Consider the following 21,631-nt stretch of genomic DNA (forward strand, 5'->3'; position numbering starts at 1 on the left):
CGTTGTTTTACATCACTGATGGATGTAATACTTTGTTTGCCAACACTGACCTTGAAATGGAGCTCCTCTAAATAAATTTGTATTGCAGGCTCAAATGCACTAAACCAGTTACCGGCACCTTGCAGTCAAATGACTGCAAGTGCTCAGGTCCTGTGGCTGCGAAATAAGCTCAAACTACCACCCCTTCACTACCGTGCTTGACAGGTGGCTTGTGGTGTTTTTGCCGATTTGCTGTTTGCTTTTTGCCAAGTGTGGCGCTGTGCATTAAATGCACAGTTTGTCCAAAGGACATTGTTCCAGAAGACTTTCGGTTTGTTCAGATGCAGGTTTGAAAACCTAAGCTATGCTTCCATGTTCTTTTTAAAGAGAAAAGGCTTTCTCCTACTTCCAAACAACACTTACAGGTCTTTTTCTAATTATACTGTCATGAACTTGCATGCATTCAACACCTAACTAAGGCCTGTAGTGTCTGAGATGTAGCCTTTGGGGCTTTTTGTTCAATTTCTCTGAGCATTTATTGGTTTGTCCTAGGGTAGAATTTGCTGGGATGCTCACTCAGAGAGAAGAGAAGCAAACTGCCTATACTTCCACTTTGATAGAGATGGTCACACTTGCTGACAATTCATTAATCAAGCAAAACATGGCTGCTACTTAATTGCTGTGGAAGCATTAAGGGTGTACTTATATTTCCAAAAGAATAAAGAAATTGGTATCATCCATCCATCCATCCATCTGCTTCCGCTTATCTGGGGCTGGGTCGTGGGGCAACAGCCTAAGCAGAGACGCCCAGACCTCCTTCTCCCCAGCCACCTCCTCCAGCTTGTGCGGGTGAACACCAAGACATTCCCAGGCCAGCCGAGAGATACAATCTCTCCAATGTGTCCTGAGTATGCCCCGGAGCCTCCTTCTGGAGAGGCCAGCCACCCTTTGGAGGAAGCTCATTTTCGCGGCTTGTATCCGCAATCTCTCTCTTTTGGTCACTACCCACAGCTCGTGACCAAAGGTGAGGGCAGGGACATAGATTGACCGGTAAATAGAGATCTTCGCTTTTACACTCAGCTTCTCTTCACCACAAAAGACCGATACAGCTTCCGCTCCCTTCTGCAGTCACTCGTGAACAAGAAACCGAGATACTTAAACTCCTCCACTTTGGCCAAGAACTCGTCGCTGAGCCAGAGTGGGCATGCCACCCTTTTCAGGCTGAGGACCATGGCCTCAGATAGGGCTGTGCGATATGACCAAAATCTCATATCCCGATATAAGAATTCTATCGTACCAATAACGATATAAATCACAAAAATGTAACATTTTCTGTAAATTCTGTGAATCTCGGGCAGCTCGACTTGCGGGAAGTGTTTCCAGCTGCGCGTCGTGTAGCTGGAGTCGAGTGTTTTAACCGATGCATGAAACTATACATTTTTAGACATAAGTTGTAAAGGCCGCCGTTTTCTTTGTGAGTATTTATTACACAGCGTGCTGCGGGGGAAAGCCTGTTCTAACGTTTGAGTCTACGGTTTATTTTTTAGCACCTGGTGGCTCTTTTTCACTTCTCATCTGTAAATAATCTGCTCTTTCACGTGATTCAGTTTATTTTGAAAAGTCTCAACAGGATCTTGAGCTTTATTGTGAAAAGTTTATGTGAAACATAAACAAGCGGACACGCGACGCTGTTACCGTCGTTGTTGGTAACCACAACGCATAAAAACAGGCGCTTGTCCGTAGTGTGGTTATATAAAATATAAGAGAAAGAGAGAACTTTAAGAAATTAATATAGCCACTACAGTGACCATCAAAACGATGAAAAAATATTGCCGTAAACAGTTTATTTTGCGACACCACGAAACAAACGATAGCGTAAAATGAAACGATAGACGTTTTTATATCGTCATCCGATATATATCGTTATATCGAACAGCCCAAGCCTCAGATTTGGAGGTGCTGATTCTTATTCCCACCACTTCACATTCGGCTACGAACCGTTCCAGTGTGAGACTTTCCCAGGGAGGCTGAGGCGCGTGATCCCCCTACAGTTGGAACACACCCTCCGGTCCCCCTTCTTAAAGATGCCAAATCAGAGGTACCGCCCCTGATCTCCACGCAACATTGCAGAGGCATGTCAACCAAGATAGCCCTACAACATCCAGAGCCTTCAGAAGCCCAGGGCGGACCTTTTCCACCCACACCAAGGAATTGTTTAACTGCCTCAGTGACCTCGTCCCCAGCGAAACCAAAGTCTCATTGATGGAATTCAAATTTCCTGCGGGCACTATTCTGTGCATGTACTGCTGATTCACTCAGCCACCTAAAAACACAATCTTAAACAGCATGGCTTGCTGACAGCTTAACAGTATTTTGTCTACAAACAGGGCCTTTTATTGGATTAGCACAAACCCATACAACAATCAGACACTGCCAAAAGGAGCTCTTTAGGTATTATATGGAAGGTGCACTCAGTGAGGAACAGAGCAATACTGAGTGGATCAAAAACTATGTTACCTAAATTTGTGAGCCTTCCTCTGGGTTCTTGTGAATGTGAGGGAGTGTAAAAATTCACAAGAGCTGTGGGCATTGCAGGAAACCATCAACGTTGTAAAAAACATAAAACAAGACTCTGCAGCATCTGCGAGGTTGTGGGCAGTTCAGTAGTGTGGAAAGAAGGTGAGGGAAAATTGACAAATAAAAGGCTTTTACGCCTCTATGCAGATGTACGGTATCAGTCATACATTTTCTGAAATTGTACTTGTTGTCTGTGCCTGATTACATGCATGTGAGATAGAAATGTGTAAATTCAATTGTGTGTATCTGCAATTTTGTTTCCCGGAGAAGCACTGCTGCTAATTAATTACCTTTAAAATGTAAATTTAGCCATTCTGTTTCAAAAAATCCTTTAAAAATTTGTTATTTCAAAGGGTTCAAATTAAATTATCAGCCTTTTTATGTCTTTTTTTTATGTGTATCTTAAATAGATCTTTACTAAGGTCCATTCTGCTCAGAAGCCTACTAATAAAGCGGGGTAGCACATACTCAAAATATGTTTGATGATGACAGGCCATTGTCAAAAGAAATTCAATTATATTTCCAAGCAGGGTTTCTGGCACAGTGACATTGTGTCAACAACAACAACAACAACAACAACAAAAAAAGTGGAATGGATGGAAAGGAGAGGAGTGAAAGCTTGAGGTGACTAGAAGAGCACAGACCTCTAAAAAATGTAAGGAGCAAATGAAAGACAAAGGAAACATATTACGCCTGGGAATAAAAATACTTGCTCTCTGCACTAAGATTTAGAATTAGAGTACTGTACAAAGGTCTCGAGCCCCATGATGTAGAGATTTATTGAAATGTGCACAAATAAATCGAAATAGAGTCTATAAAACAGAAATAGAGTTTGTACTGTTCTAACAAGCTTGAAAGTCAATATTTTAAGTACGACCACCCTTATTCTTCAACACTGCCTCAGCTCTCTAGTTTTCAGGAATACTTCTCCACTGAAAACTCTTCTTTGCATATTGGCTGCTTTTTGTTCCCTCAATATGTTTTACAGAGGGCTACAGCCACTCACTACATTACATCTGTTACCACTGATTTTCAATCCAGTTGTTGTATAATTTAGAATACCTCAGCCTTTCCTTCCCATTTACGTTCAATAAGAGAGGCTTTTTGACAGGCACCCTTCTACTTCCAAATAGGGCTGGGTATCGTCACTGATTTCTAGAATCGATTCGATTCCGATTCACAAGGTCCTGAATCGATTCGATCCACGATTCGATTCAATTTGATTCGATTCAGTTCGATTCGATTCAATTCGATTTGAATCTGCGAAATTTTGACAGTCAGAAATATTATAATTCAGATCAGTAGATTTACATATTTTTGTATCTATAAAAGGAAGCTGACTCATGCAAGACTTTATCAAAGGTGTAAGCATCACAGCAGAGGCCTTTGTGTAAAAGTAGCTGAAGACAAAACACAGAAAAACATGAAGGTGATTTTCCTGTCCTGGGATTTTATAAAAATATTCTGCGGCAGATCAAAAACAAAAGAAAACCATTAATCAACACATGAACATTACCTCTGAAGTTACAGCGGTTTTATTAGAGACACAGCTGAGCGTTTTACATTTTGCAGTATTTTAAAAAGTTTAAATTTGTTCAGTATTGAACTGATGGGGAACATTTGAACGGCAGAAATTAGGTTTTCTTTTCGGAAGTAAGTAAAAGAAAAAAAAACAGCGGCCGACAGCGCTGTAAACAACGGTAGACTTGTGCATAATAAGCAAGCGAATAATGCAGAAAACAGATTTTTAGACGGGAAACTGTTCTTGAAGTACAGAGAGAGAGAGCGAGAGAGAGAGCTGTGCATGAAGTGTGATTTTATTGTGGTAGAAGCAAAACAGTAAAAGTCAGAGGGAATTCATGACAATTTTTATGTGAAGCGTAGTTTGGATCTTCTTTTGCTGATGGTTCAGTCAATATTGTTTGGAGAGAGATAAAACTAACAGCTTTAGAATCAACGCAAAAAGGGTGTAAACACAAAGCGCGGACCCGCCAAAACATCAGAATCAGCGAGCTGTCGGCTTTCAGCGACCGTGTCCGTGCTGTCAGGTGAGAAAGGCGACATCTCACTGATTCTGAACTTCTTTGTGCAGAAGCCGTGTACCTGCTCTCATTTACTGTCTTAGTTGTTTGGTGGTTGTTGAAATTTTGTAAGGTTTCACCTGAGATTCTGGCGTTTCGGGCAAAATAAATTTATATTAAAAAATCGATTCAGGATTTTAATGAATCGATTTCACGTTATCCAAGCCAGAATGGATTTTAATTGATAAATCGATTATAAAAACCGACCCCTACTTCCAAATCACCTTGTTGGTGTAAAAATATTGTTATGTGCCTCTCATCCTGTGTCATCTCTGGCATTTTTTGTAGGGTTAGCTAAAGAATTTGGAACAATTAATGCATTTTTGCAACAGGTTGCTAATAACAAAATGACTAAAGGTACAATTTAAAATTGGTTTGAAGCTTTAAGTGTAGGCAAAACACTGGTTTATCTTTTAAGCAAGGTGCCTGTTTTATGCTTCAATCTAGACATCTTTCGATTAGTAAGAAATAACACCAGCACTGTCACAATACTTTTTGCAGATTATAAAACCTCTTTTGCAGTTACCGTAAATTACCAAGTTTCTTTTTGATACTACTCTTATGCCTGTATAGTTTATTCTATAAAAAGCTACAGTCTACAGAATGTAAACCTAAGCTTAACTACAAACAAAGTTTGCAAAATATGTCCAATGTCTTAAAGAACGTTATTTTGCAAGAGGCATGTGGAAGACAATATGCTGGTCAGGTGTGACTTTCTGTCTCCACCCATACAAAAATTTTAATTTTGCTAAATCACATTAGGCAATGAGTTCCCCTTTGCATTAGTGTTTTGAAAGGGATTTTTTTTTTATATTATATCTGCAGTCTGGCAACAAGGTTGTCTGATTCCTTTTCAAATTTCATTACTCTGTGTTGTATCACAGAATACAACACACAGGACTAGAGCTGTTTTGTCTGATTCTTATACCTATACGCATGCAACATATATGAAACAAGATGCAAGTGGAAAATTTCAAAGTCAAATGTAGTCAAATGAATTCTTTCACTGCAAATACATGAAGAGAGCATTTAAGGCTACGTTCACACTGCAGGTCTTAATGCTCAATTCCAATTTTTTGATTAAATCCTATTTTTTTGTCTTGTTGTTCACACTACAAATAAAATGTGACAGCAAATGCGCTCTAGTGTGAACGGTTCACGGCCCTCAAAGCGGCTCGCATGCGCAAAAGAAGACGTCACACACAACGCGCTCTGTTTACGGAAGTAAAAATGGCGGCTACAGAGCTAGTAGGTGTTGTTTCAGCAGTCTATCAATTTCTGCACAGTCATAACTGACAGAATTTTGACAAATTAATTAGAGAAAGAAGGACACTGGGAAAAAAGAGAGCCCGTGCTTTAACAATGGCCTTGTTTGGAGCAGTGGCTGCTACCTCCGTGCAGAGTTATATATGGACACGGAGTCGGAACCAGGAGTGGTGGGGTTGGTTTGTGTTCAGTTCAACCTTGTGTCAGTGACGTAAAAGACGGATTTAATGCGACATGACCATTCAAACACCAGTTGCTTTCTAAAACATCAGATATGTATCGGATTCAGTACATACATACATACACATACGAAAGTAACCTAGGTTGGATTTGAAAATATTGGATTTGTGCCGTTCAAACTGTCATACCATGATCGGATATGGGTCGCATAGAGTCAAAAAAGTCTGATTTAATGCGCTTTCACCTGCAGTGTGAACGTAGCCTAAGGGATTTCCACATACTTCTATACATTTTTGATAGACCCTCGAGTTCTGCTTATTCTGAGCTTGTGTGTCCAAAACCTCCACTGGATGAGGATTAGATAAATGCAATTATATACCAAAAAAATAAAAAATATCAGAATGGTGTATGTCACACACTGAAGCCAAAAGTTGCAGTACTCTGTGTGGTCCCTACATCAAGTCAGTTCAGTTACTGGCCACTAGAAAAGCACTCAAACTGCCACACTTTTCTCACTGCAGTACTCAATAGTGCACTACACAAGCTGCTATATGCTTGTTATAGGATGAGATAAAGTGAGAAGACGACCAGTTCCAACCTGCAGTATCATTAGCTGTGCCTTGTCTTCTCGTGTGTTCTGGCTGTCTTGGACAACTGCCAGATCATTATGGTCTATCTGGGCACCTCCAGAGATTGACAAGGGCATTCAGCATTTTATAGCATCTGGCACCCACAAAAACAAAAGCTCTGGACATTGGGAACATAACAAAAGACACTCTGACAAAACCAAGGAAATTCTCAGGAAGCTTGAAACATGGTTCTTTTCTTTCCAAATGTAAAATGGAAGCTCAAAAGCTTTGAAATGAAACAACATTCATAATATTCTCTTTGAATTCTTTTAGTGTGTGAAATTGAATAATATTTTCAGACCAGGCACTTATGCTTAAATAATGCAATACAGAGACTTTCTTTATCTGTCAAAAATCTTGGCCTGAAAAGGCTCAGTCAGCATCAGCACTGGACACATCAAAGTCACCATTCTGATCCTTAGAATTATGATGTTTGTAACAAGTTGACACTTGCTTCATAAAAACATTGCATCGAGTTAATGTTTCTACAGTAATATTACATGTGTTGAATCCAAAGTTATTCAACCAAAAACAACCCACATATGTCAAAGTCAAATCTTTACTGGATGCTGAGTGCCATCAGTCTAATTAAAGCTGCATGGTGATAAATAATGCATTATCTGCGGTACATTGAAAATGAAATATGCAAACATTAAAATTACTCCTATAAACAACGTGGACATATTTACACAGAGTGTTATTGCAGGACCTTGGTGAAACAATTTGAGAATGCAGTCTGTTATCACAATACTGTAGCACATTAGATTTCCCATGTGTCTTATTCCCTCTCTCAACTGTAAATCTGATCAGACTCTGCTCAAAGCAGTCTAATATCCTCCTACAGCACACCGGAGGACAAACAAACAAAAAAAGCTGCATGCAGCACAACAGCTTATATCGTACATAGCTATCAGTTTATTCGCATAAAATTGTGTTTGGATGGGTTCAAGAAAATTACACTGTAACTATTTCAGTTTTGCCCCAGACTCCTGAGAGGTGATTTACAGTGGGCTACAGTGGGGCAAAAAAGTATTTAGTCAGCCACCGATTGTGCAAGTTCCCCCACTTAAAATGATGACAGAGGTCAGTAATTTGCACCAGAGGTACACTTCAACTGTGAGAGACAGAATGTGAAAAAAAATCCATGAATTCACATGGTAGGATTTGTAAAGAATTTATTCGTAAATTAGGATGGAAAATAAGTATTTGGTCGCCTCAAACAAGGAAAATCTCTGGCTCTCACAGACCTGTAACGTCTTCTGTAAGAAGCTTTTCTGTCCCCCACTCGTTACCTGTATGAATGGCACCTGTTTGAACTCATCATCTGTATAAAAGACACCTGTCCACAGCCTCAAACAGTCAGACTCCAAACTCCGCCATGGCCAAGACCAAAGAGCTTTCGAAGGACACCAGGAAAAGTATTGTAGACCTGCACCAGACTGGGAAGAGTGAATGTACAATAGGCAAGCAGCTTGGTGTGAAAAAATCAACTGTGGGAGCAATCATCAGAAAATGGAAGACATATAAGACCACTGATAATCTCCCTCGATCTGGGGCTCCACGCAAGATCTCATCCCGTGGGGTCAAAATGATCATGAGAACGGTGAGCAAAGATCCCAGAACCACACGGGGGGACCTGGTGAATGACCTGCAGAGAGCTGGGACCAAAGTAACAAAGGTCACCATCAGTAACACACTACAACGGCAGGGAATCAAATCCCGCAGTGCCAGACGTGTTCCGCTGCTGAAGCCAGTGCATGTCCAGGCCCGTCTGAAGTTTGCCAGAGAGCACATGGATGATACAGCAGAGGATTGGGAGAATGTCATGTGGTCAGATGAAACCAAAGTAGAACTTTTTGGTATAAACTCAACTCGTCGTGTTTGGAGGAAGAAGAATACTGAGTTGCATCCCAAGAACACCATACCTACTGTGAAGCATGGGGGTGGAAACATCATGCTACGGGGCTGTTTTTCTGCCAAGGGGACAGGACGACTGATCCGTGTTAAGGACAGAATGAATGGGGCCATGTATCGTGAGATTTTGAGCCAAAACCTCCTTCCATCAGTGAGAACTTTGAAGATGAAACGAGGCTGGGTCTTCCAACATGACAATGATCCAAAACACACCGCCCGGGCAACAAAGGAGTGGCTCCGTAAGAAGCATTTGAAAGTCCTGGAGTGGCCTAGCCAGTCTCCAGACCTCAACCTCATAGAAAATCTGTGGCGGGAGTTGAAAGTCCGTGTTGCTCAGCGACAGCCCCAAAACATCACTGCTCTCGAGAAGATCTGCATGGAGGAACGGGCCAAAATACCAGCTACTGTGTGTGCAAACCTGGTAAAGACCTATAGTAAACATTTGACCTGTGTTATTGCCAACAAAGGTTATGTTACAAAGTATTGAGTTGTATTTTTGTTATTGACCAAATACTTATTTTCCACCCTGATTTACGAATAAATTCTTTACAAATCCTACCATGTGGATTCATGGATTTTTTTTCACATTCTGTCTCTCACAGTTGAAGTGTACCTCTGGTGCAAATTACTGACCTCTGTCATCATTTTAGGTGGGGGAACTTGCACAATCGGTGGCTGACTAAATACTTTTTTGCCCCACTGTATAGATGATAATGGATATAGGACAGAGGAAAGGGTGGGTAGATTAGGTCTACTACTGTCCATCACTTTACCTGGTGCTCTTTACAGTATCCCCTCCCCTCTCCTTCCTTTAGAAAAAACAAAAACAAAAAAAACCCTTTGTCCTTCACAAACAAATCTAATCATAGCTTTGTACTTTGTGAAGGGCGGTTTCTGCAGAATGAAAGTACACCCACTGTCATTATCAAATATAAGCTGGAACCAAAGCGGAGGGCAAAAATCAATTCAGCTCAACTACCTTTCACCCCTTTCTCACACACACACACACACATGCACGCACGCACGCACGCACGCACGCACGCACGCACACACACTTTGATTAAATATTGTCATATTATGTGACCATAGGACGTGTTGTCCAAGGCTAAGAGTCTACATGTGCATGTTGTCAGAGATTTGTTAAGTGTTGAAAGCTCCGGGGCATACAGAACCTCTTGGCCCTCAGAGGGGTTGTAAAGTAATTAATCTAAGAATAGCTGGGGCAGTCCTGAGAAACGAGCCCCCGCATCTGACAAGGCTTTGATAGTGAGACAGGCATCTGAAGATGTAAGCGAGATTCTTGTAGCCTTGGCAGGAAGTACGAGGGGATCAAAGTGGTCCGGCAATGTTACGACACTTTTGTTTGCTCTAAACATGTTTATCTGATGAAGCCTGCCAGCCGATCTCAGAGTGTTGTCTTTCTAATCGTCTAATCCTTTCACAGCAGCCTCTGGCTCTCAGGGAAAAACACTGAAAAATACTGAGGTCATCAACACTCTGTATACAGAGGACATTAAAGTTAATTTAGTCTGTATGCATAAATATGCACTGATATTTACTTGTAGTTGGATAAACATAAATGAACGATATGTTTAAATTCTTGCATATCTTGAGAATACTTCAATGATGATGAAATTGTTGATAAATCTAAGCTATTCCTTCTAACAGGAACTTGCGTTTAATCCCAAATAAACCAGGTTGACAGTGATGCTGATATATAATGGTTAGATGCTTTGAATCATTCATACTTTAGCATCTGTTGTGTTACAATGTACTAAGACATCATAAGACATCATTGCTATGCCCAACACTTAGTATTATGACAGTACTGTTATGCTGATTCCACCGCTGTTGAAGATATTGTAGCATATATAAGTAGCTGATCCTTTGTATGTGTGCGAGAGAGCGAAGGAAGACTGACATCTTCCCACATTAAAAAGGTGAGCTTGACAGAACTATTGAGCTGTGGCGGTAGGCAGTCCATGCTGGAACCTCTGAAGTGTTAGATAAAGACGTAGCAGGAAGAAAAGCAGTGGTGAGATGCACCTTGTACAGGAAAAAAAAGGCAGACAATAGTGGATAAGACGCTCTGAGAGAGCAGAGATATATTTTAAGTGTCTGGGATTACATCTCTAGTGTGTGTGTAGAGCACCATAGCTTTACTGCATCCATACATCCACCAGCACTGCATTAACTCAGCCTCTTTTTTTCTATTTATTCCATTAAAGCCACTGAGGAGGTGGAGGAGCAGGAGGAAGGAAGCTGTGACCCAGTTTTATTTTCTCTAAAGAAAAGAGATGGAGCAACAGAGAGAGAAAAATGAAGTGAGAGAAGACGACAAAGAGGAGGAGTGGGGGACACTGGCCTGAATGAGAACAGAAAGTAATGAGGGCCTCATTTACAAACATGGCTCTACATATTTTGTCCTCCCCACTGTGATCAGTGTCAGTGTGGTCAAACCAAAATACAAAGACAATCAACTCTTTGGTTAATTTGCACATAACTTTGCTTCTGTTATAGGTTTTGCTTGCAATGTGTCATGAAATGCAGGATTTATGACCCAAATGCAGACTAAACACAGACTGAATAAACTGAAAACACACCTTTAATTGGAAGGTGGAAAAATTCAAAATAAAATCATAAAGCCCATTAGAAGTAACCTGAGAAAGGGTAAACACTAGTAATTGGTCAAACCGCACCGCTGCTTCCGAACGTTGGTAAATCCTGGAAGCTTTTAGTGAAGCGCGTATCGACTCTTGTGTTTTCGAGTGTTGTCACTGATGTTTGAAGTCTCGCTGGTTCAGGAAGTGGTTCGAGTATTTATGAATTTATGAATACACATCTATCGCAATCGATCAACTTTGTAGCTTACTGTTGTCACTTTGTTGGTGTGGGTGACACAACTGCATTTTGTTATCAACTATAATAATGGAATTGACAGAACTAATACTATATTAGTTCTATCAATAATAATACTATAATACCATAATCTATTATTACTATACTACATTATAAAAAAGACTGACTAGTGACCAGAAAGAAGGACCTGAATGAGACCTTGGTATTAATGATTATCAAAGACAACTAGCCTCTCAGCATATTGGAGGGCACAGGATATAAGGAATTTGTGTCAAAACTGGATCCAACCTGGGTTTTTTTTTCTTCTTTTTCCCCCATCCTTTAGGCTGTGAAGGCAGTGGTTGTGGGAAAGAATTCCAGGTTGAGAAAAGGAAAGCCAATGTAGAAACAATTAGGGTAACAGCAGATATGTGGACATCCATTAACATGGATGCCGGTTGTGACCTGCCATTCTGTGGATGGGAAACATTCCAGTATCCAGTCAGCTTTAATGGACACACATAGAAAGAAATTTAGCTTGTGTGATCCCTCAGGGAGAAATGGGGAATAACATCACACGTGCCTTGTAACTGATGGAGCATCCAATATAACTGCCTGTGGTAGGGGACTGCAGCTCCATCTGTATTGCCCATATTCTAAACTTCACTGTAAAAAAGGACCCCAGTGATACCATTATTAAATATGCTAAGCAGATCCTCCAGGAGGAGGCAAAACATGCAACAATCACACTGGCAAGGGAATATGGGAAGCACCTCATCAGGCTCCTAAGGGAAAAGCTCTTAAAAAAAAAGAAAAAAGAAAAAAATGAAGTCAAGAAAAATTTGGCAGAACTTTTGAAGCCATCTCAGGGTTTCTCCTGCTCATTCACATGAAAGCGGTGGTCTTGGCAGCATCTAACCAATGTAAAAGGGTCTTTTTCACAGGTCATACGATTTTTCCACCAGAGAACATGATCTTTAAAAAACATTTAAAAAAATCTAACAGTAAATGCAATATGGTTACAAAAAGGACAAATGGAAGGCTGCAGCAAATCTTTAATCTGGTGATTTAGCCCACAGAGCGATAAAATAAACATTTTAGTTGCAGATAATTTTTTCTGTATACCCGGGTGCACTCCCAGTACTCCTGTTTACTTTTTAGGTGATGGCTGCACATTAGACCATTGAAACTTTAAACCATATCAATTTAAATATTTAAAGTTACTGTCCCAAGGCCTGATAAAATAAATTTTATTGATTGAACAGGTATTATTGATGCTCATTCTGTGGTCCAGTAGTTGCAGTTCCAGCAGTGTAATAGAGACTAAACAGCACATAAGAATCAAATATAGCAACAACATTTTATACAGCTTCTAAATCACCAAATGAAAACACGCACGTGGTACTTTTAGGTGCAGTTTAACAACTTGGACATAATAGGTTCTTTCCGCCATCATGCCAAAATCCTGCTTCACACTAAACGCCACATCCAACACAAGCAGACTGACAGTTTAAATAGACAGATTAGGTAATCAGGGCGAGGCAAAACAAGGCACAGGTGAATAGAATCAAACTAACAGAATGGGGTAACTAAATACAAGGCAAGACAGAGTAACAGAGTAAAGAGTGAATCAACAAGCTGGTGCATCGTGTTAAAAACGCCAAGGTACTGTAGGCATGTCTTCTGTGGAGCAATATGCTGTCTTATAAGCTGCTTTAGAGCAGAGAACATCTGTTTGTCAGAGAGGAGACACTTGACTGAGAAGGGAAGGGGGCGATTTATCCAGTGTAAGATATATTGATGTTTAGTTCAGTCTCCACAGAATCATGATCAGAGGGATTATCTTTAGTGAGGAGTTGGCAGCTACATTTGGTAAATTTCTGGAAATTAAATGTAGTGGTTGGGTGAAAACACAGAAAGTGAAAGTAGTACGAAAATCCCCCCCTTTAAATCCTTTTTTTTCTGATTTGTTTTCTGGACTATTCCATAAAAGCATGGATACATCCTGCCTTAATGAACACTTCAAGTTAACAGTGGGGGCTTTTCTTGGTACACTTCATGGAGATCCTCAGAACCAACTGAGCATTGTTCAAATGTCACAGCCTGTCTGAGTGTTGTTCCTGTCCATGTCCACCCTTTTATGACCACAGTGTACACATCTTCTGATGGCTGCTTCCCAAACAGTAAGTTCTCAAATGGTCTCAACAGTCATCAGAATTCTATCCAATAAAGTACCTCTGGGAAGCAGTGGAACAAGAGATCTGTATCTGCTGCTGATGAATCTGCAGTAACTGTGTGATGCCATCTTATCAACATGGACCAAAAACTTTGTTTCTAGCACCTTGTCTAATTTGTGCCATGAGCAATTAAGGCAGGAAAGCAAAAGGGGTCCAGTCCAACCAGATACAAGCAATGTGTACTTAATAAAGTGACCAATGAGTTTATAGGGACACTTGCTTGTTGCTCTTTAGTAGGTGGTAATATCACTGCCTTTTGCAAATTCTTACATTTATACATTGAGAAACAGTATTAAATTGTGACTGTCATTTACTGAGCCATAAATACCTAACTTCACTTCAAAAAGTCTCTCTGGCATTGTAAGATCATTAAGAAGTACCATTTTCAGGTAAATACAGCAAATTTCTAAATTATGTTTTCACTACATGTAAACTCAACATGCTTAACTAACAAGGTTTATATTATTTGAAAATCTTTCAGTTTTATGTCTTTTCACTTAGAAGCATGGCTGTTATGTATATATTTATAAAATATACAAAAAAACCTCTGCTGAGATTTTGATTTATCAAAGAAGGCTATTTTTCAATAAAGACAAATTAGGAAGATTTCCTTAAAAATGTAAGTTTCCCCAAAGTATTAAGTAAAATCAAAACTGAAAAAACCTTAGACATAGACAGAATTTTCAATAATGTAAAACAATGAAAGGTGGGAAACTAAACAAAATAACAGTATTTATTTTGTACACATCAATGATTAATGGTCAGAGTACAATATCAAAGGTTTCATGCTTTCCAACCCAGCTGCTACATGCAGAACAAAGAGAAGTTTTTCCACACAACATGTACACTCTCTTTAATAATTCTGAATGCTCTAATTAACCCCCACAGTAACTCCATTTGAAGCTAAATAAGCACTAAAACAAGGCCAAAGGGAGAGTGTGAGCCTTTTGTCTGCCAGAAATGTGCAAAGCAAATCCTAATGCTGCTTCATGCCTGCTGGATCTGAAAGTATAGCTGCCCTTAAAAACATCCTAAGCTGCTTGACTAATTATTTCTACAACAGCTCACCACATAGGTGTGTTTGCATTCAGTGTAGATGTGGTAAAGTATATATCAATTAAAACATAGAGGTGGATTCACTGCAAGCAACAGGTGTGTTTTGTGGTTGAGGAGAGGTTTTTTGTGTTTGTTTTGTGTCATATGCAGTCAAAAATAATTATATGATGATATAATGGTATCCAGCCGTACATGTTTAGCCACCAGGTGCGGCTGCAGCCTGGTTTATGATGCGCTATTTCTCATAAAGGGCCACGGGATATGAGCTCCAGATTAGGTGAGCTCACAAAAGGCCATCGTTAATCAACCAGCTGTACAAACTTGGGGCACACACAAGCAGGTCAGCAATTAAGAGAGAATATATTTTATAACCAGAACTAAGAAAATGTAGCTCATTCTGCAAAATAAATTATTTTGTGGAATGTAAAACTAAAAGTGCATACTTTTATAGAGTTTATTAAAAGAGGGGTCATGCCTGCGTTATCCCTTTAAATATGCATCCTCCTTTTCCTTCTCTAGTCTGTTTAAAAAGAAAGGGGGAAAAAAATCACAGCGTTCCTCGAAAAAGATCACCTCATTACAGTTTCCACATTATGCAATCTGATGTCAATTTTATGCTACATTGACCTTTGTTGCTATTTCTGTCTGCTCTGCTACACTACACCGATAGGCTAGTTGGTACTAAATTACATTTTCACCAGAAATTCTGGGAGTGTGTGTGGAGTGTGGGTGTGGGGTAGGCAGTCAGGCACTGAATAGGTGGTACATTACGTTCTCTATTCTAACCACCAATCTGCAGACAGTCTGCATCAAGTGTGGACACATGAACTTCATTGTTAGGCTGGTACTCAGCAGCTTTATGAGGTTAGCATTCGAACAGCCAGAAAATGCATAATGCATAATATGCAATACATCACCACTCAAGAATTCTTAGTCATGGCAGAAGATTACAGTGACGTAAACTGTCAGCAACACTAGTAAGATACCCCCTGTCTTATGTCTCTGTTAAAAATATGAGCTGATACTGAAATAGCCCTTTGAAGACTGTTACTTTTATCCAGGGTACATACAGTCTTCACGGTAGATTCAAGCGTGTAAAAGAAGCAGCAAGTTGACAATTATGCCAAAAATGACCACTGGGAGCAGTGGACTTGAACTCTTCTCAGTTACTATTCTTTCTAATCATATTTTCATGCATCTGTGGCATCTTTGATTTATTTTTTCTACACTCTTTTGAAAAATGAAATTACCAGAGGTTAGTGAACTAAGGTGTGCGTAGTTCTTTTGTTTGATGTTTCTTTGCCTCCTACTTGGACAACACATGAAACAGTCTTTTGCCTAGGCTGACTTCTTTTGGGTCAGCAGGTGCTCTCCCTGTTCTGCTGTAATCCATGCTGTGCTTAGCTCCTTCTCACATGCAATGAGTGTGTCATTTCTCCACTTTGGCTTCTTTGGGAGATCTATGGCAATGGTAGGGAACTGTAAAGGCTAGAAAGTCTCCAAAACTAAACTAGTCCTGCTCACACATCATATATATATATATATATATATAGGAAGCAAAGACTATTTAAAGCTTTATGTGATAGCTCAGTTAAAGAGGGATATGGGTCATACTGCAGAAAAATTTCTCCTTGACAACAGCTCTTGATTACATTATGTTTCTGTTAGTCAATTAAGTGAGTTGTGATAGTAGAAGGCAATGTTCTGAATTTTCCTTACAACAGAAAAAAGACAGGATAAAATATGATCTCTTTTTAATGTTATAATCACATAATACTGACAATGACACAGCATACTATTTTGAGAAATTTCTTCAATGTTTAATGGAAATAGAATTACCCACTGTTTGCTGGAGGAAGTCATGGGTTACAGTGGTATGTAAACCTATTGTGTATGATCATCATCTATCACTTATTATTACAGAGTTTAAGAAGATGCAAATATAAAAGGCAAAATACAAGTTACCCCCATTTTTATTGGCTTGTTTGTGAATTTTAGAATACATAAAGACTCTTACACAGAATCTAAATTGAAATCTAATAATAAACATAAATTTATAAACACTTTTACAAAGAAAAAAAAAGCAGTAACCAAGTCAAAAACAGCCAAGGCTGCCACCACTAACCAAATTGGACGGTCGACTGCACTCATAAGGCTCTCCAATACTGACTCGCCATGCAACACCTGCACATGGCACAGTCTTCAGTCTTTACTAGTAATGTCTGCTTTGTTCAAACTTTTCAGTTACTGGCCCATCACACACATAGACAATTAAAACTGTGGCAATTCATTTTATTATATCGATGTTTAAAATGACAATGTGAAAACAATGTGACCCTTAAAGCAGCAAATCCATAGCATTGCTCCACTGTGAAGCTCCATGGACCACTGAGGAAAGGCGTCCATAATTAGTTGGCAATCATGATTGGATCAATTGACACCTCTGGCTTTTGATAGGTGACAATGTCCAATTCTGAGTGGATAATGGAGAGGTAATCTGCCCCGAGGTAGAGCCCCATCACTACAGACACCCCTCCAACCCCGACTCTGTTAACAACAGATAATGAGATTATAGCTTGTCCCAGGGCTGATAGAATTAAGACTGCATCAAGGACATGGATCATTTTATGTTATAGTGTGCCATTGGAGTCCACTGATATCGATGAGGTAATGTCAAACATTTTTTTTGGAGAGAGCATAAAGAGAAATATTATATAAAATCACTTGTGAAATGTTTAAATATTTATCTTTCAGTTGCATAAGAATAAAAAAGCCACAAACACTTGCACTGCACTTAAGGACAGGATGAAAGACAGTAATGTCTTCTATGTGAGACAAAGAGGTATGTACTATGTAAAAGATTTAACCTGATCCCTGCTTGTCGGGGCCTGGAGCCTGGTGCTCGCTCGGGCCACTTCGGGGGTGGGGTGCCCTCGGCCTCTTGGCCTGGGGCTCGGTCACTCTGGCACAGCTGGCTGCCGGCGGAGCTCACGGGCACATCACTGCAACCCCCCCTGGCTTCTGCTCCGCTGCTGCTGAGTGACCCCTCATCTGGGGCTCTCGTCAGCTCTTTCTGGGATAGTGGCGCGGCTGCCCCTCTGTTGGTCTTCCTTGGTCTCTTGTGTTCTGAGGGCCTCTGGATTTCTGGAGTTTTGATCTCCTCCATACCCGCTTCATGCCCTGGAGGACGGGGCTGTGGCTCCCCACACCCTCTAGCAGATCATTACATGCACTGTAAACCCGAATGTTCAAAGTAATTAAACAGATTAAGTAGTGTATACTCAAAGTCTTTAAAAAGTTCTGTTAACTTAAATATGTCAAGTTCGTATAACATGTTCTTCTTTTTGAGTAAATGAAACTAATAATATTTGATTGAATTTAACTATTTCTATATTAAGTAAGCATCACTTAAAATAATAACTTAAGCACAACGTAACACAGTTAAGTTAGGACATATAAGAATGGTAAAGTCCTGTTATTTTTGTTGTTTCAAGTAGGTAGGATTTAATAATAAACTTAATTTATGTAGCACATGCTAAAATACAATAAAATCTCAGTGTTTCACCAAATAAGTAAAATCAAATTGTCTTAAATGCATTAGTGGAAGACAAAATGTATTTATTTTAATATTCATTGTTTTATCACTGTGTCCTACATATATATTTTTAATTTTTTCCGTAAGTGTTGAGCAGCTGCAGGAATCAATTTTTATTCCGAGTTAATCTCTGATTCACCCTCCGAAGCGGAAGGCGGCGCTAATGAGCATTAATACGAAACACAGAAGAAGTAAAGGTATATGGGCGGGAACAGCACCAAAGAGGCAACACGGACGACTGGAGAAAGTTGGACCTAACGGCAGCAACTAGCATCTCTGGACTTACAGTAAGTTTTCAATGTTGATATTAGTTTATTGTTAAAATACGAATATTTAGTTGTATTTTGGGTGCGTGTCGAAAAGAATAGCAGAAATGTCGGTCCGTGTTTTTTATGTGCTTTGCTGCTCTCCCCGAAGGAAACTTTGCGCTTGCAGAGCTAGCATTAAGTTGTTGTAATGAGGGTCGCAGGCTGTTTAAAAAGTTAGATACTACTTGCTCTAGAGGTGGCGCCCGGTCGCCTAGTATGAAACAAAGTATTTTAATCTCTCTAAATTTTTAAACCCCCTCTCATGACTCAGAATAGTTGGGTCCAAACAAGCCCGTTGTCCCTGCAGTTACACAACGGAGATGCCTGTCTGCAGTGAGAGTGCTTTCAAGCAGTTTTCTTGTTAGAAACGCTATATTTTAAACTATATGTGCAGGGTTAGGGTTGTGAAGGAGCTCTTGGACCTCTGGCCTGCTCTAAAAATGGAGTCTGGGGTAATATGGATCAGCTCTGTTTAAAATGAAAATTGTAATTCTTACTCATGTGGCAGCTTTTTGCTGCTTTATAAAGATGTGCGAGATTCTTCAAATTGAACTGTATTGTCCTTCTGCTGTAGTTGTATGCAGAGTTTCAGCGGATTACAAATCAGAACCTGCCCAATACATTCTACGCTGAACTTGACCGCCATCTTCCTCGTCTGATGACCTTATTCAGCCAGGGCATCAAAAACTGGGAAGACAGCAGATGCCCTGGTTGAAATTCTAAGAATTCACAATGAACAGGTAATAATAGATTGTTACACATTTCATAGGTTGAACCAGTGGAACATTGGACAGGTTCAATGATTTAAATGAGCTTTTTGAATTTTGCTATTACTCCACTTTGTGTTTGCTATTTGTCTGACTGTATTAAAGATGTGAACAGGTTATTTGTGGACATATGTTCTGATTTGTCTGTTGTTTTTGTTGTTGTTCAGTAAACTCACCAGTATATAAAATTCTGTTTTTATCTGGAAATAGGAAATCCATGATATCCACACCAAGTGCACTACCGTTCTCCCTGCCCTTCCTGTCTATCTGCATGAGGATGTCTCTGGATTTTTCAGAACCTGCACTGTGAGTGTCCTTAAGTATCTAACAGATACTACTGTGTATATAAACAGTGCATCAAAGTACAAACATGTATTTTGATGCACTGTTTGGACTTACCTTTGTTTAGTCTACTCCTGTGTATTTCCTTTAGCTTAGTTTCAGTCTATCTCACACCACTTGATTCTCTGGTGAATTAGCTGATTTATGTGTGCAGAACATGGATCTTCTGTTTTTCACCTCTTACAGTGAGACTCAGGTCTCCCTTGTAAAAGAGGTATTGGATCTCAGTGGGAGTTGGTAAAATGAGAAATTATATGTCGTCTGTTGTATTTCTTGGGTTAGATTGTGATTAGTATCTCTTTTTCATTAATTCAGGACGAATCTGATGAGTTGGAGCTTGATGGTGTTGAAGTGGCCCTCTTCACTGTCATCAGTGACCATCACACAACAAGTCCAGTTCACTACCAACCTGTGAAAATCTCTGTCGTCATTGAAAGTGATGCCGTGTTCAGTCTCCCCAGATTTGGTGAAGCCTTCCTAGTAATGTTTGGACTGATCTATGCACTTCACCTCAGCTACCCCAAAGCCCTGACCAACACTTTAGAATTTACTCAAAAGATTTTATTTGGTCTAGAAAGTGGTAAACTGTCACCCAGGTTACAGACCCTCAAGAATGACTTGGTTATGTAGGAACTCATCTGAAAGAAGGATGCAGGGTGAAGCATTATAAAAGGCTAGTTCAAAGTTCTCTCCTTTCATCTAAATAATGCCTCAAAACATTATTAGATTACTCTACAGGTGTTCAGCCAATAGGTCCAAACTATACAACGTGCCTTTGTTCTCATTAACATAATGCAAAGCAACACTAATGTTTTGTATGTTTTAATGTTTTTCGTAATACTATTTCCAAAACATTGTGGGCTGCGCAAGATGACCTAAATTTCACTGTTTGATACTGGTTAATGTAAAACAAATAGCATTGTAATTCACTCAAATTGCTGCCTTGTTGTCTTATTCAGATATTAGCCAGAGAGCCAAAAGCACATTTTGATATTATTAATTATTATTTTTCATTACTCTGACAGTTTTCCTGACTAAACAATTTTTGGTCTACTTATTTTAATTTATAAATGTTTTTGTTAATTATTTTTAATTTATGTAATTTTTTTTTTAAATGTATTTAATTTCAACATAGTGCTAAAAGGGAGCAGGCAAGATACTGTTCAATGGCAGATGTTTATGACTTTTGCATATTAAGTTACCGATACTCAGTGTAATTGAGGCAATCAATTGCCTCAAAAATTTTAAGTTTTGGGTCACATGTTTTTAAGTATCAAGTAGTCAACATATTTGACTAACGTGTACTTAAAATAATGACAACACAAACTAATAAACATTTGAGTTTTGTTAACATAAAAATGTTGTAGTTGTGTACTTATTTTTTATAAGTTCTGTGAACTTATTTCTTTGAATTTGTAAACTTGAAACTTTAAGTCATATTAACTGCAAATATTTGAGTTGACCGTTCTCAAAAGATACAAGTACCATGTAATCCAAACTTTTATGTTCTGGAAAAATTTGGCTTTTGAGTTGATCAACTCAAAAAAATTGAGGCAATCGATTGCCTCAATTTTTTTGAGTTCTGGTAACTTATTCGGGTTTACAGTGTGAAGGAACCTTTTAAAACAAGCGTGCTCATGCTCACAGGTGTACACACGGGTGCTCACACACACAAACGACACCCTTTTTGGCTCCTACCTCAAAGCGCACTGTGCGCTGTCGATCTTACGTGCTGCACAATAATGTTTAATATTTCGTATTTACCGTTATATTCCCATATATCATCGTGATGTTGTTTATTCTATTGCTCTCGTTTTGTTCTGCTTGTTCTGCTCCATCTCTTCTCCCCTCTATTTTTCTTT

General features: G+C 39.4%; 2 protein-coding genes across 5 annotated transcripts in view; one reads left to right on the forward strand and one right to left on the reverse strand.

The window, feature by feature from the left end:
- slc12a5a (solute carrier family 12 member 5a) overlaps positions 1 to 21,631 on the reverse strand; it is a 197,630-nt gene that overhangs the window by 118,328 nt on the left and 57,671 nt on the right. The window lies entirely within an intron of this gene.
- Positions 877 to 21,277, forward strand: LOC147331233 (uncharacterized). Its single transcript, XM_086290856.1, has 4 exons — positions 877 to 1,003; positions 19,333 to 19,400; positions 19,638 to 19,733; positions 20,085 to 21,277. Exons 1-4 carry the CDS (start codon positions 877 to 879, stop codon positions 20,397 to 20,399), a joined length of 606 nt encoding a protein of 201 aa, XP_086146982.1. The 3' UTR covers positions 20,400 to 21,277.

Source organism: Aulonocara sp. 'chitande type north' Nkhata Bay, linkage group LG5 (genome assembly GCF_057382095.1).
Source record: "Aulonocara sp. 'chitande type north' Nkhata Bay isolate Kocher_YH1m ecotype deep benthic linkage group LG5, A_spYH_male_GT1.1, whole genome shotgun sequence".
Lineage (NCBI taxonomy): Eukaryota > Metazoa > Chordata > Actinopteri > Cichliformes > Cichlidae > Aulonocara > Aulonocara sp. 'chitande type north' Nkhata Bay.

Excerpts from the sequence above, each read along its gene's own strand:
- LOC147331233 (XM_086290856.1), top strand. The coding sequence starts at position 877 with ATGTGTCCTGAGTATGCCCCGGAGCCTCCTTCTGGAGAGGCCAGCCAC. Across the intron at positions 1,004-19,332 it reads CCCACAGCTCGTGACCAAAG|CCAGGGCATCAAAAACTGGG; the intron begins GTGAGGGCAGGG and ends GACCTTATTCAG. Across the intron at positions 19,401-19,637 it reads TAAGAATTCACAATGAACAG|GAAATCCATGATATCCACAC; the intron begins GTAATAATAGAT and ends ATCTGGAAATAG.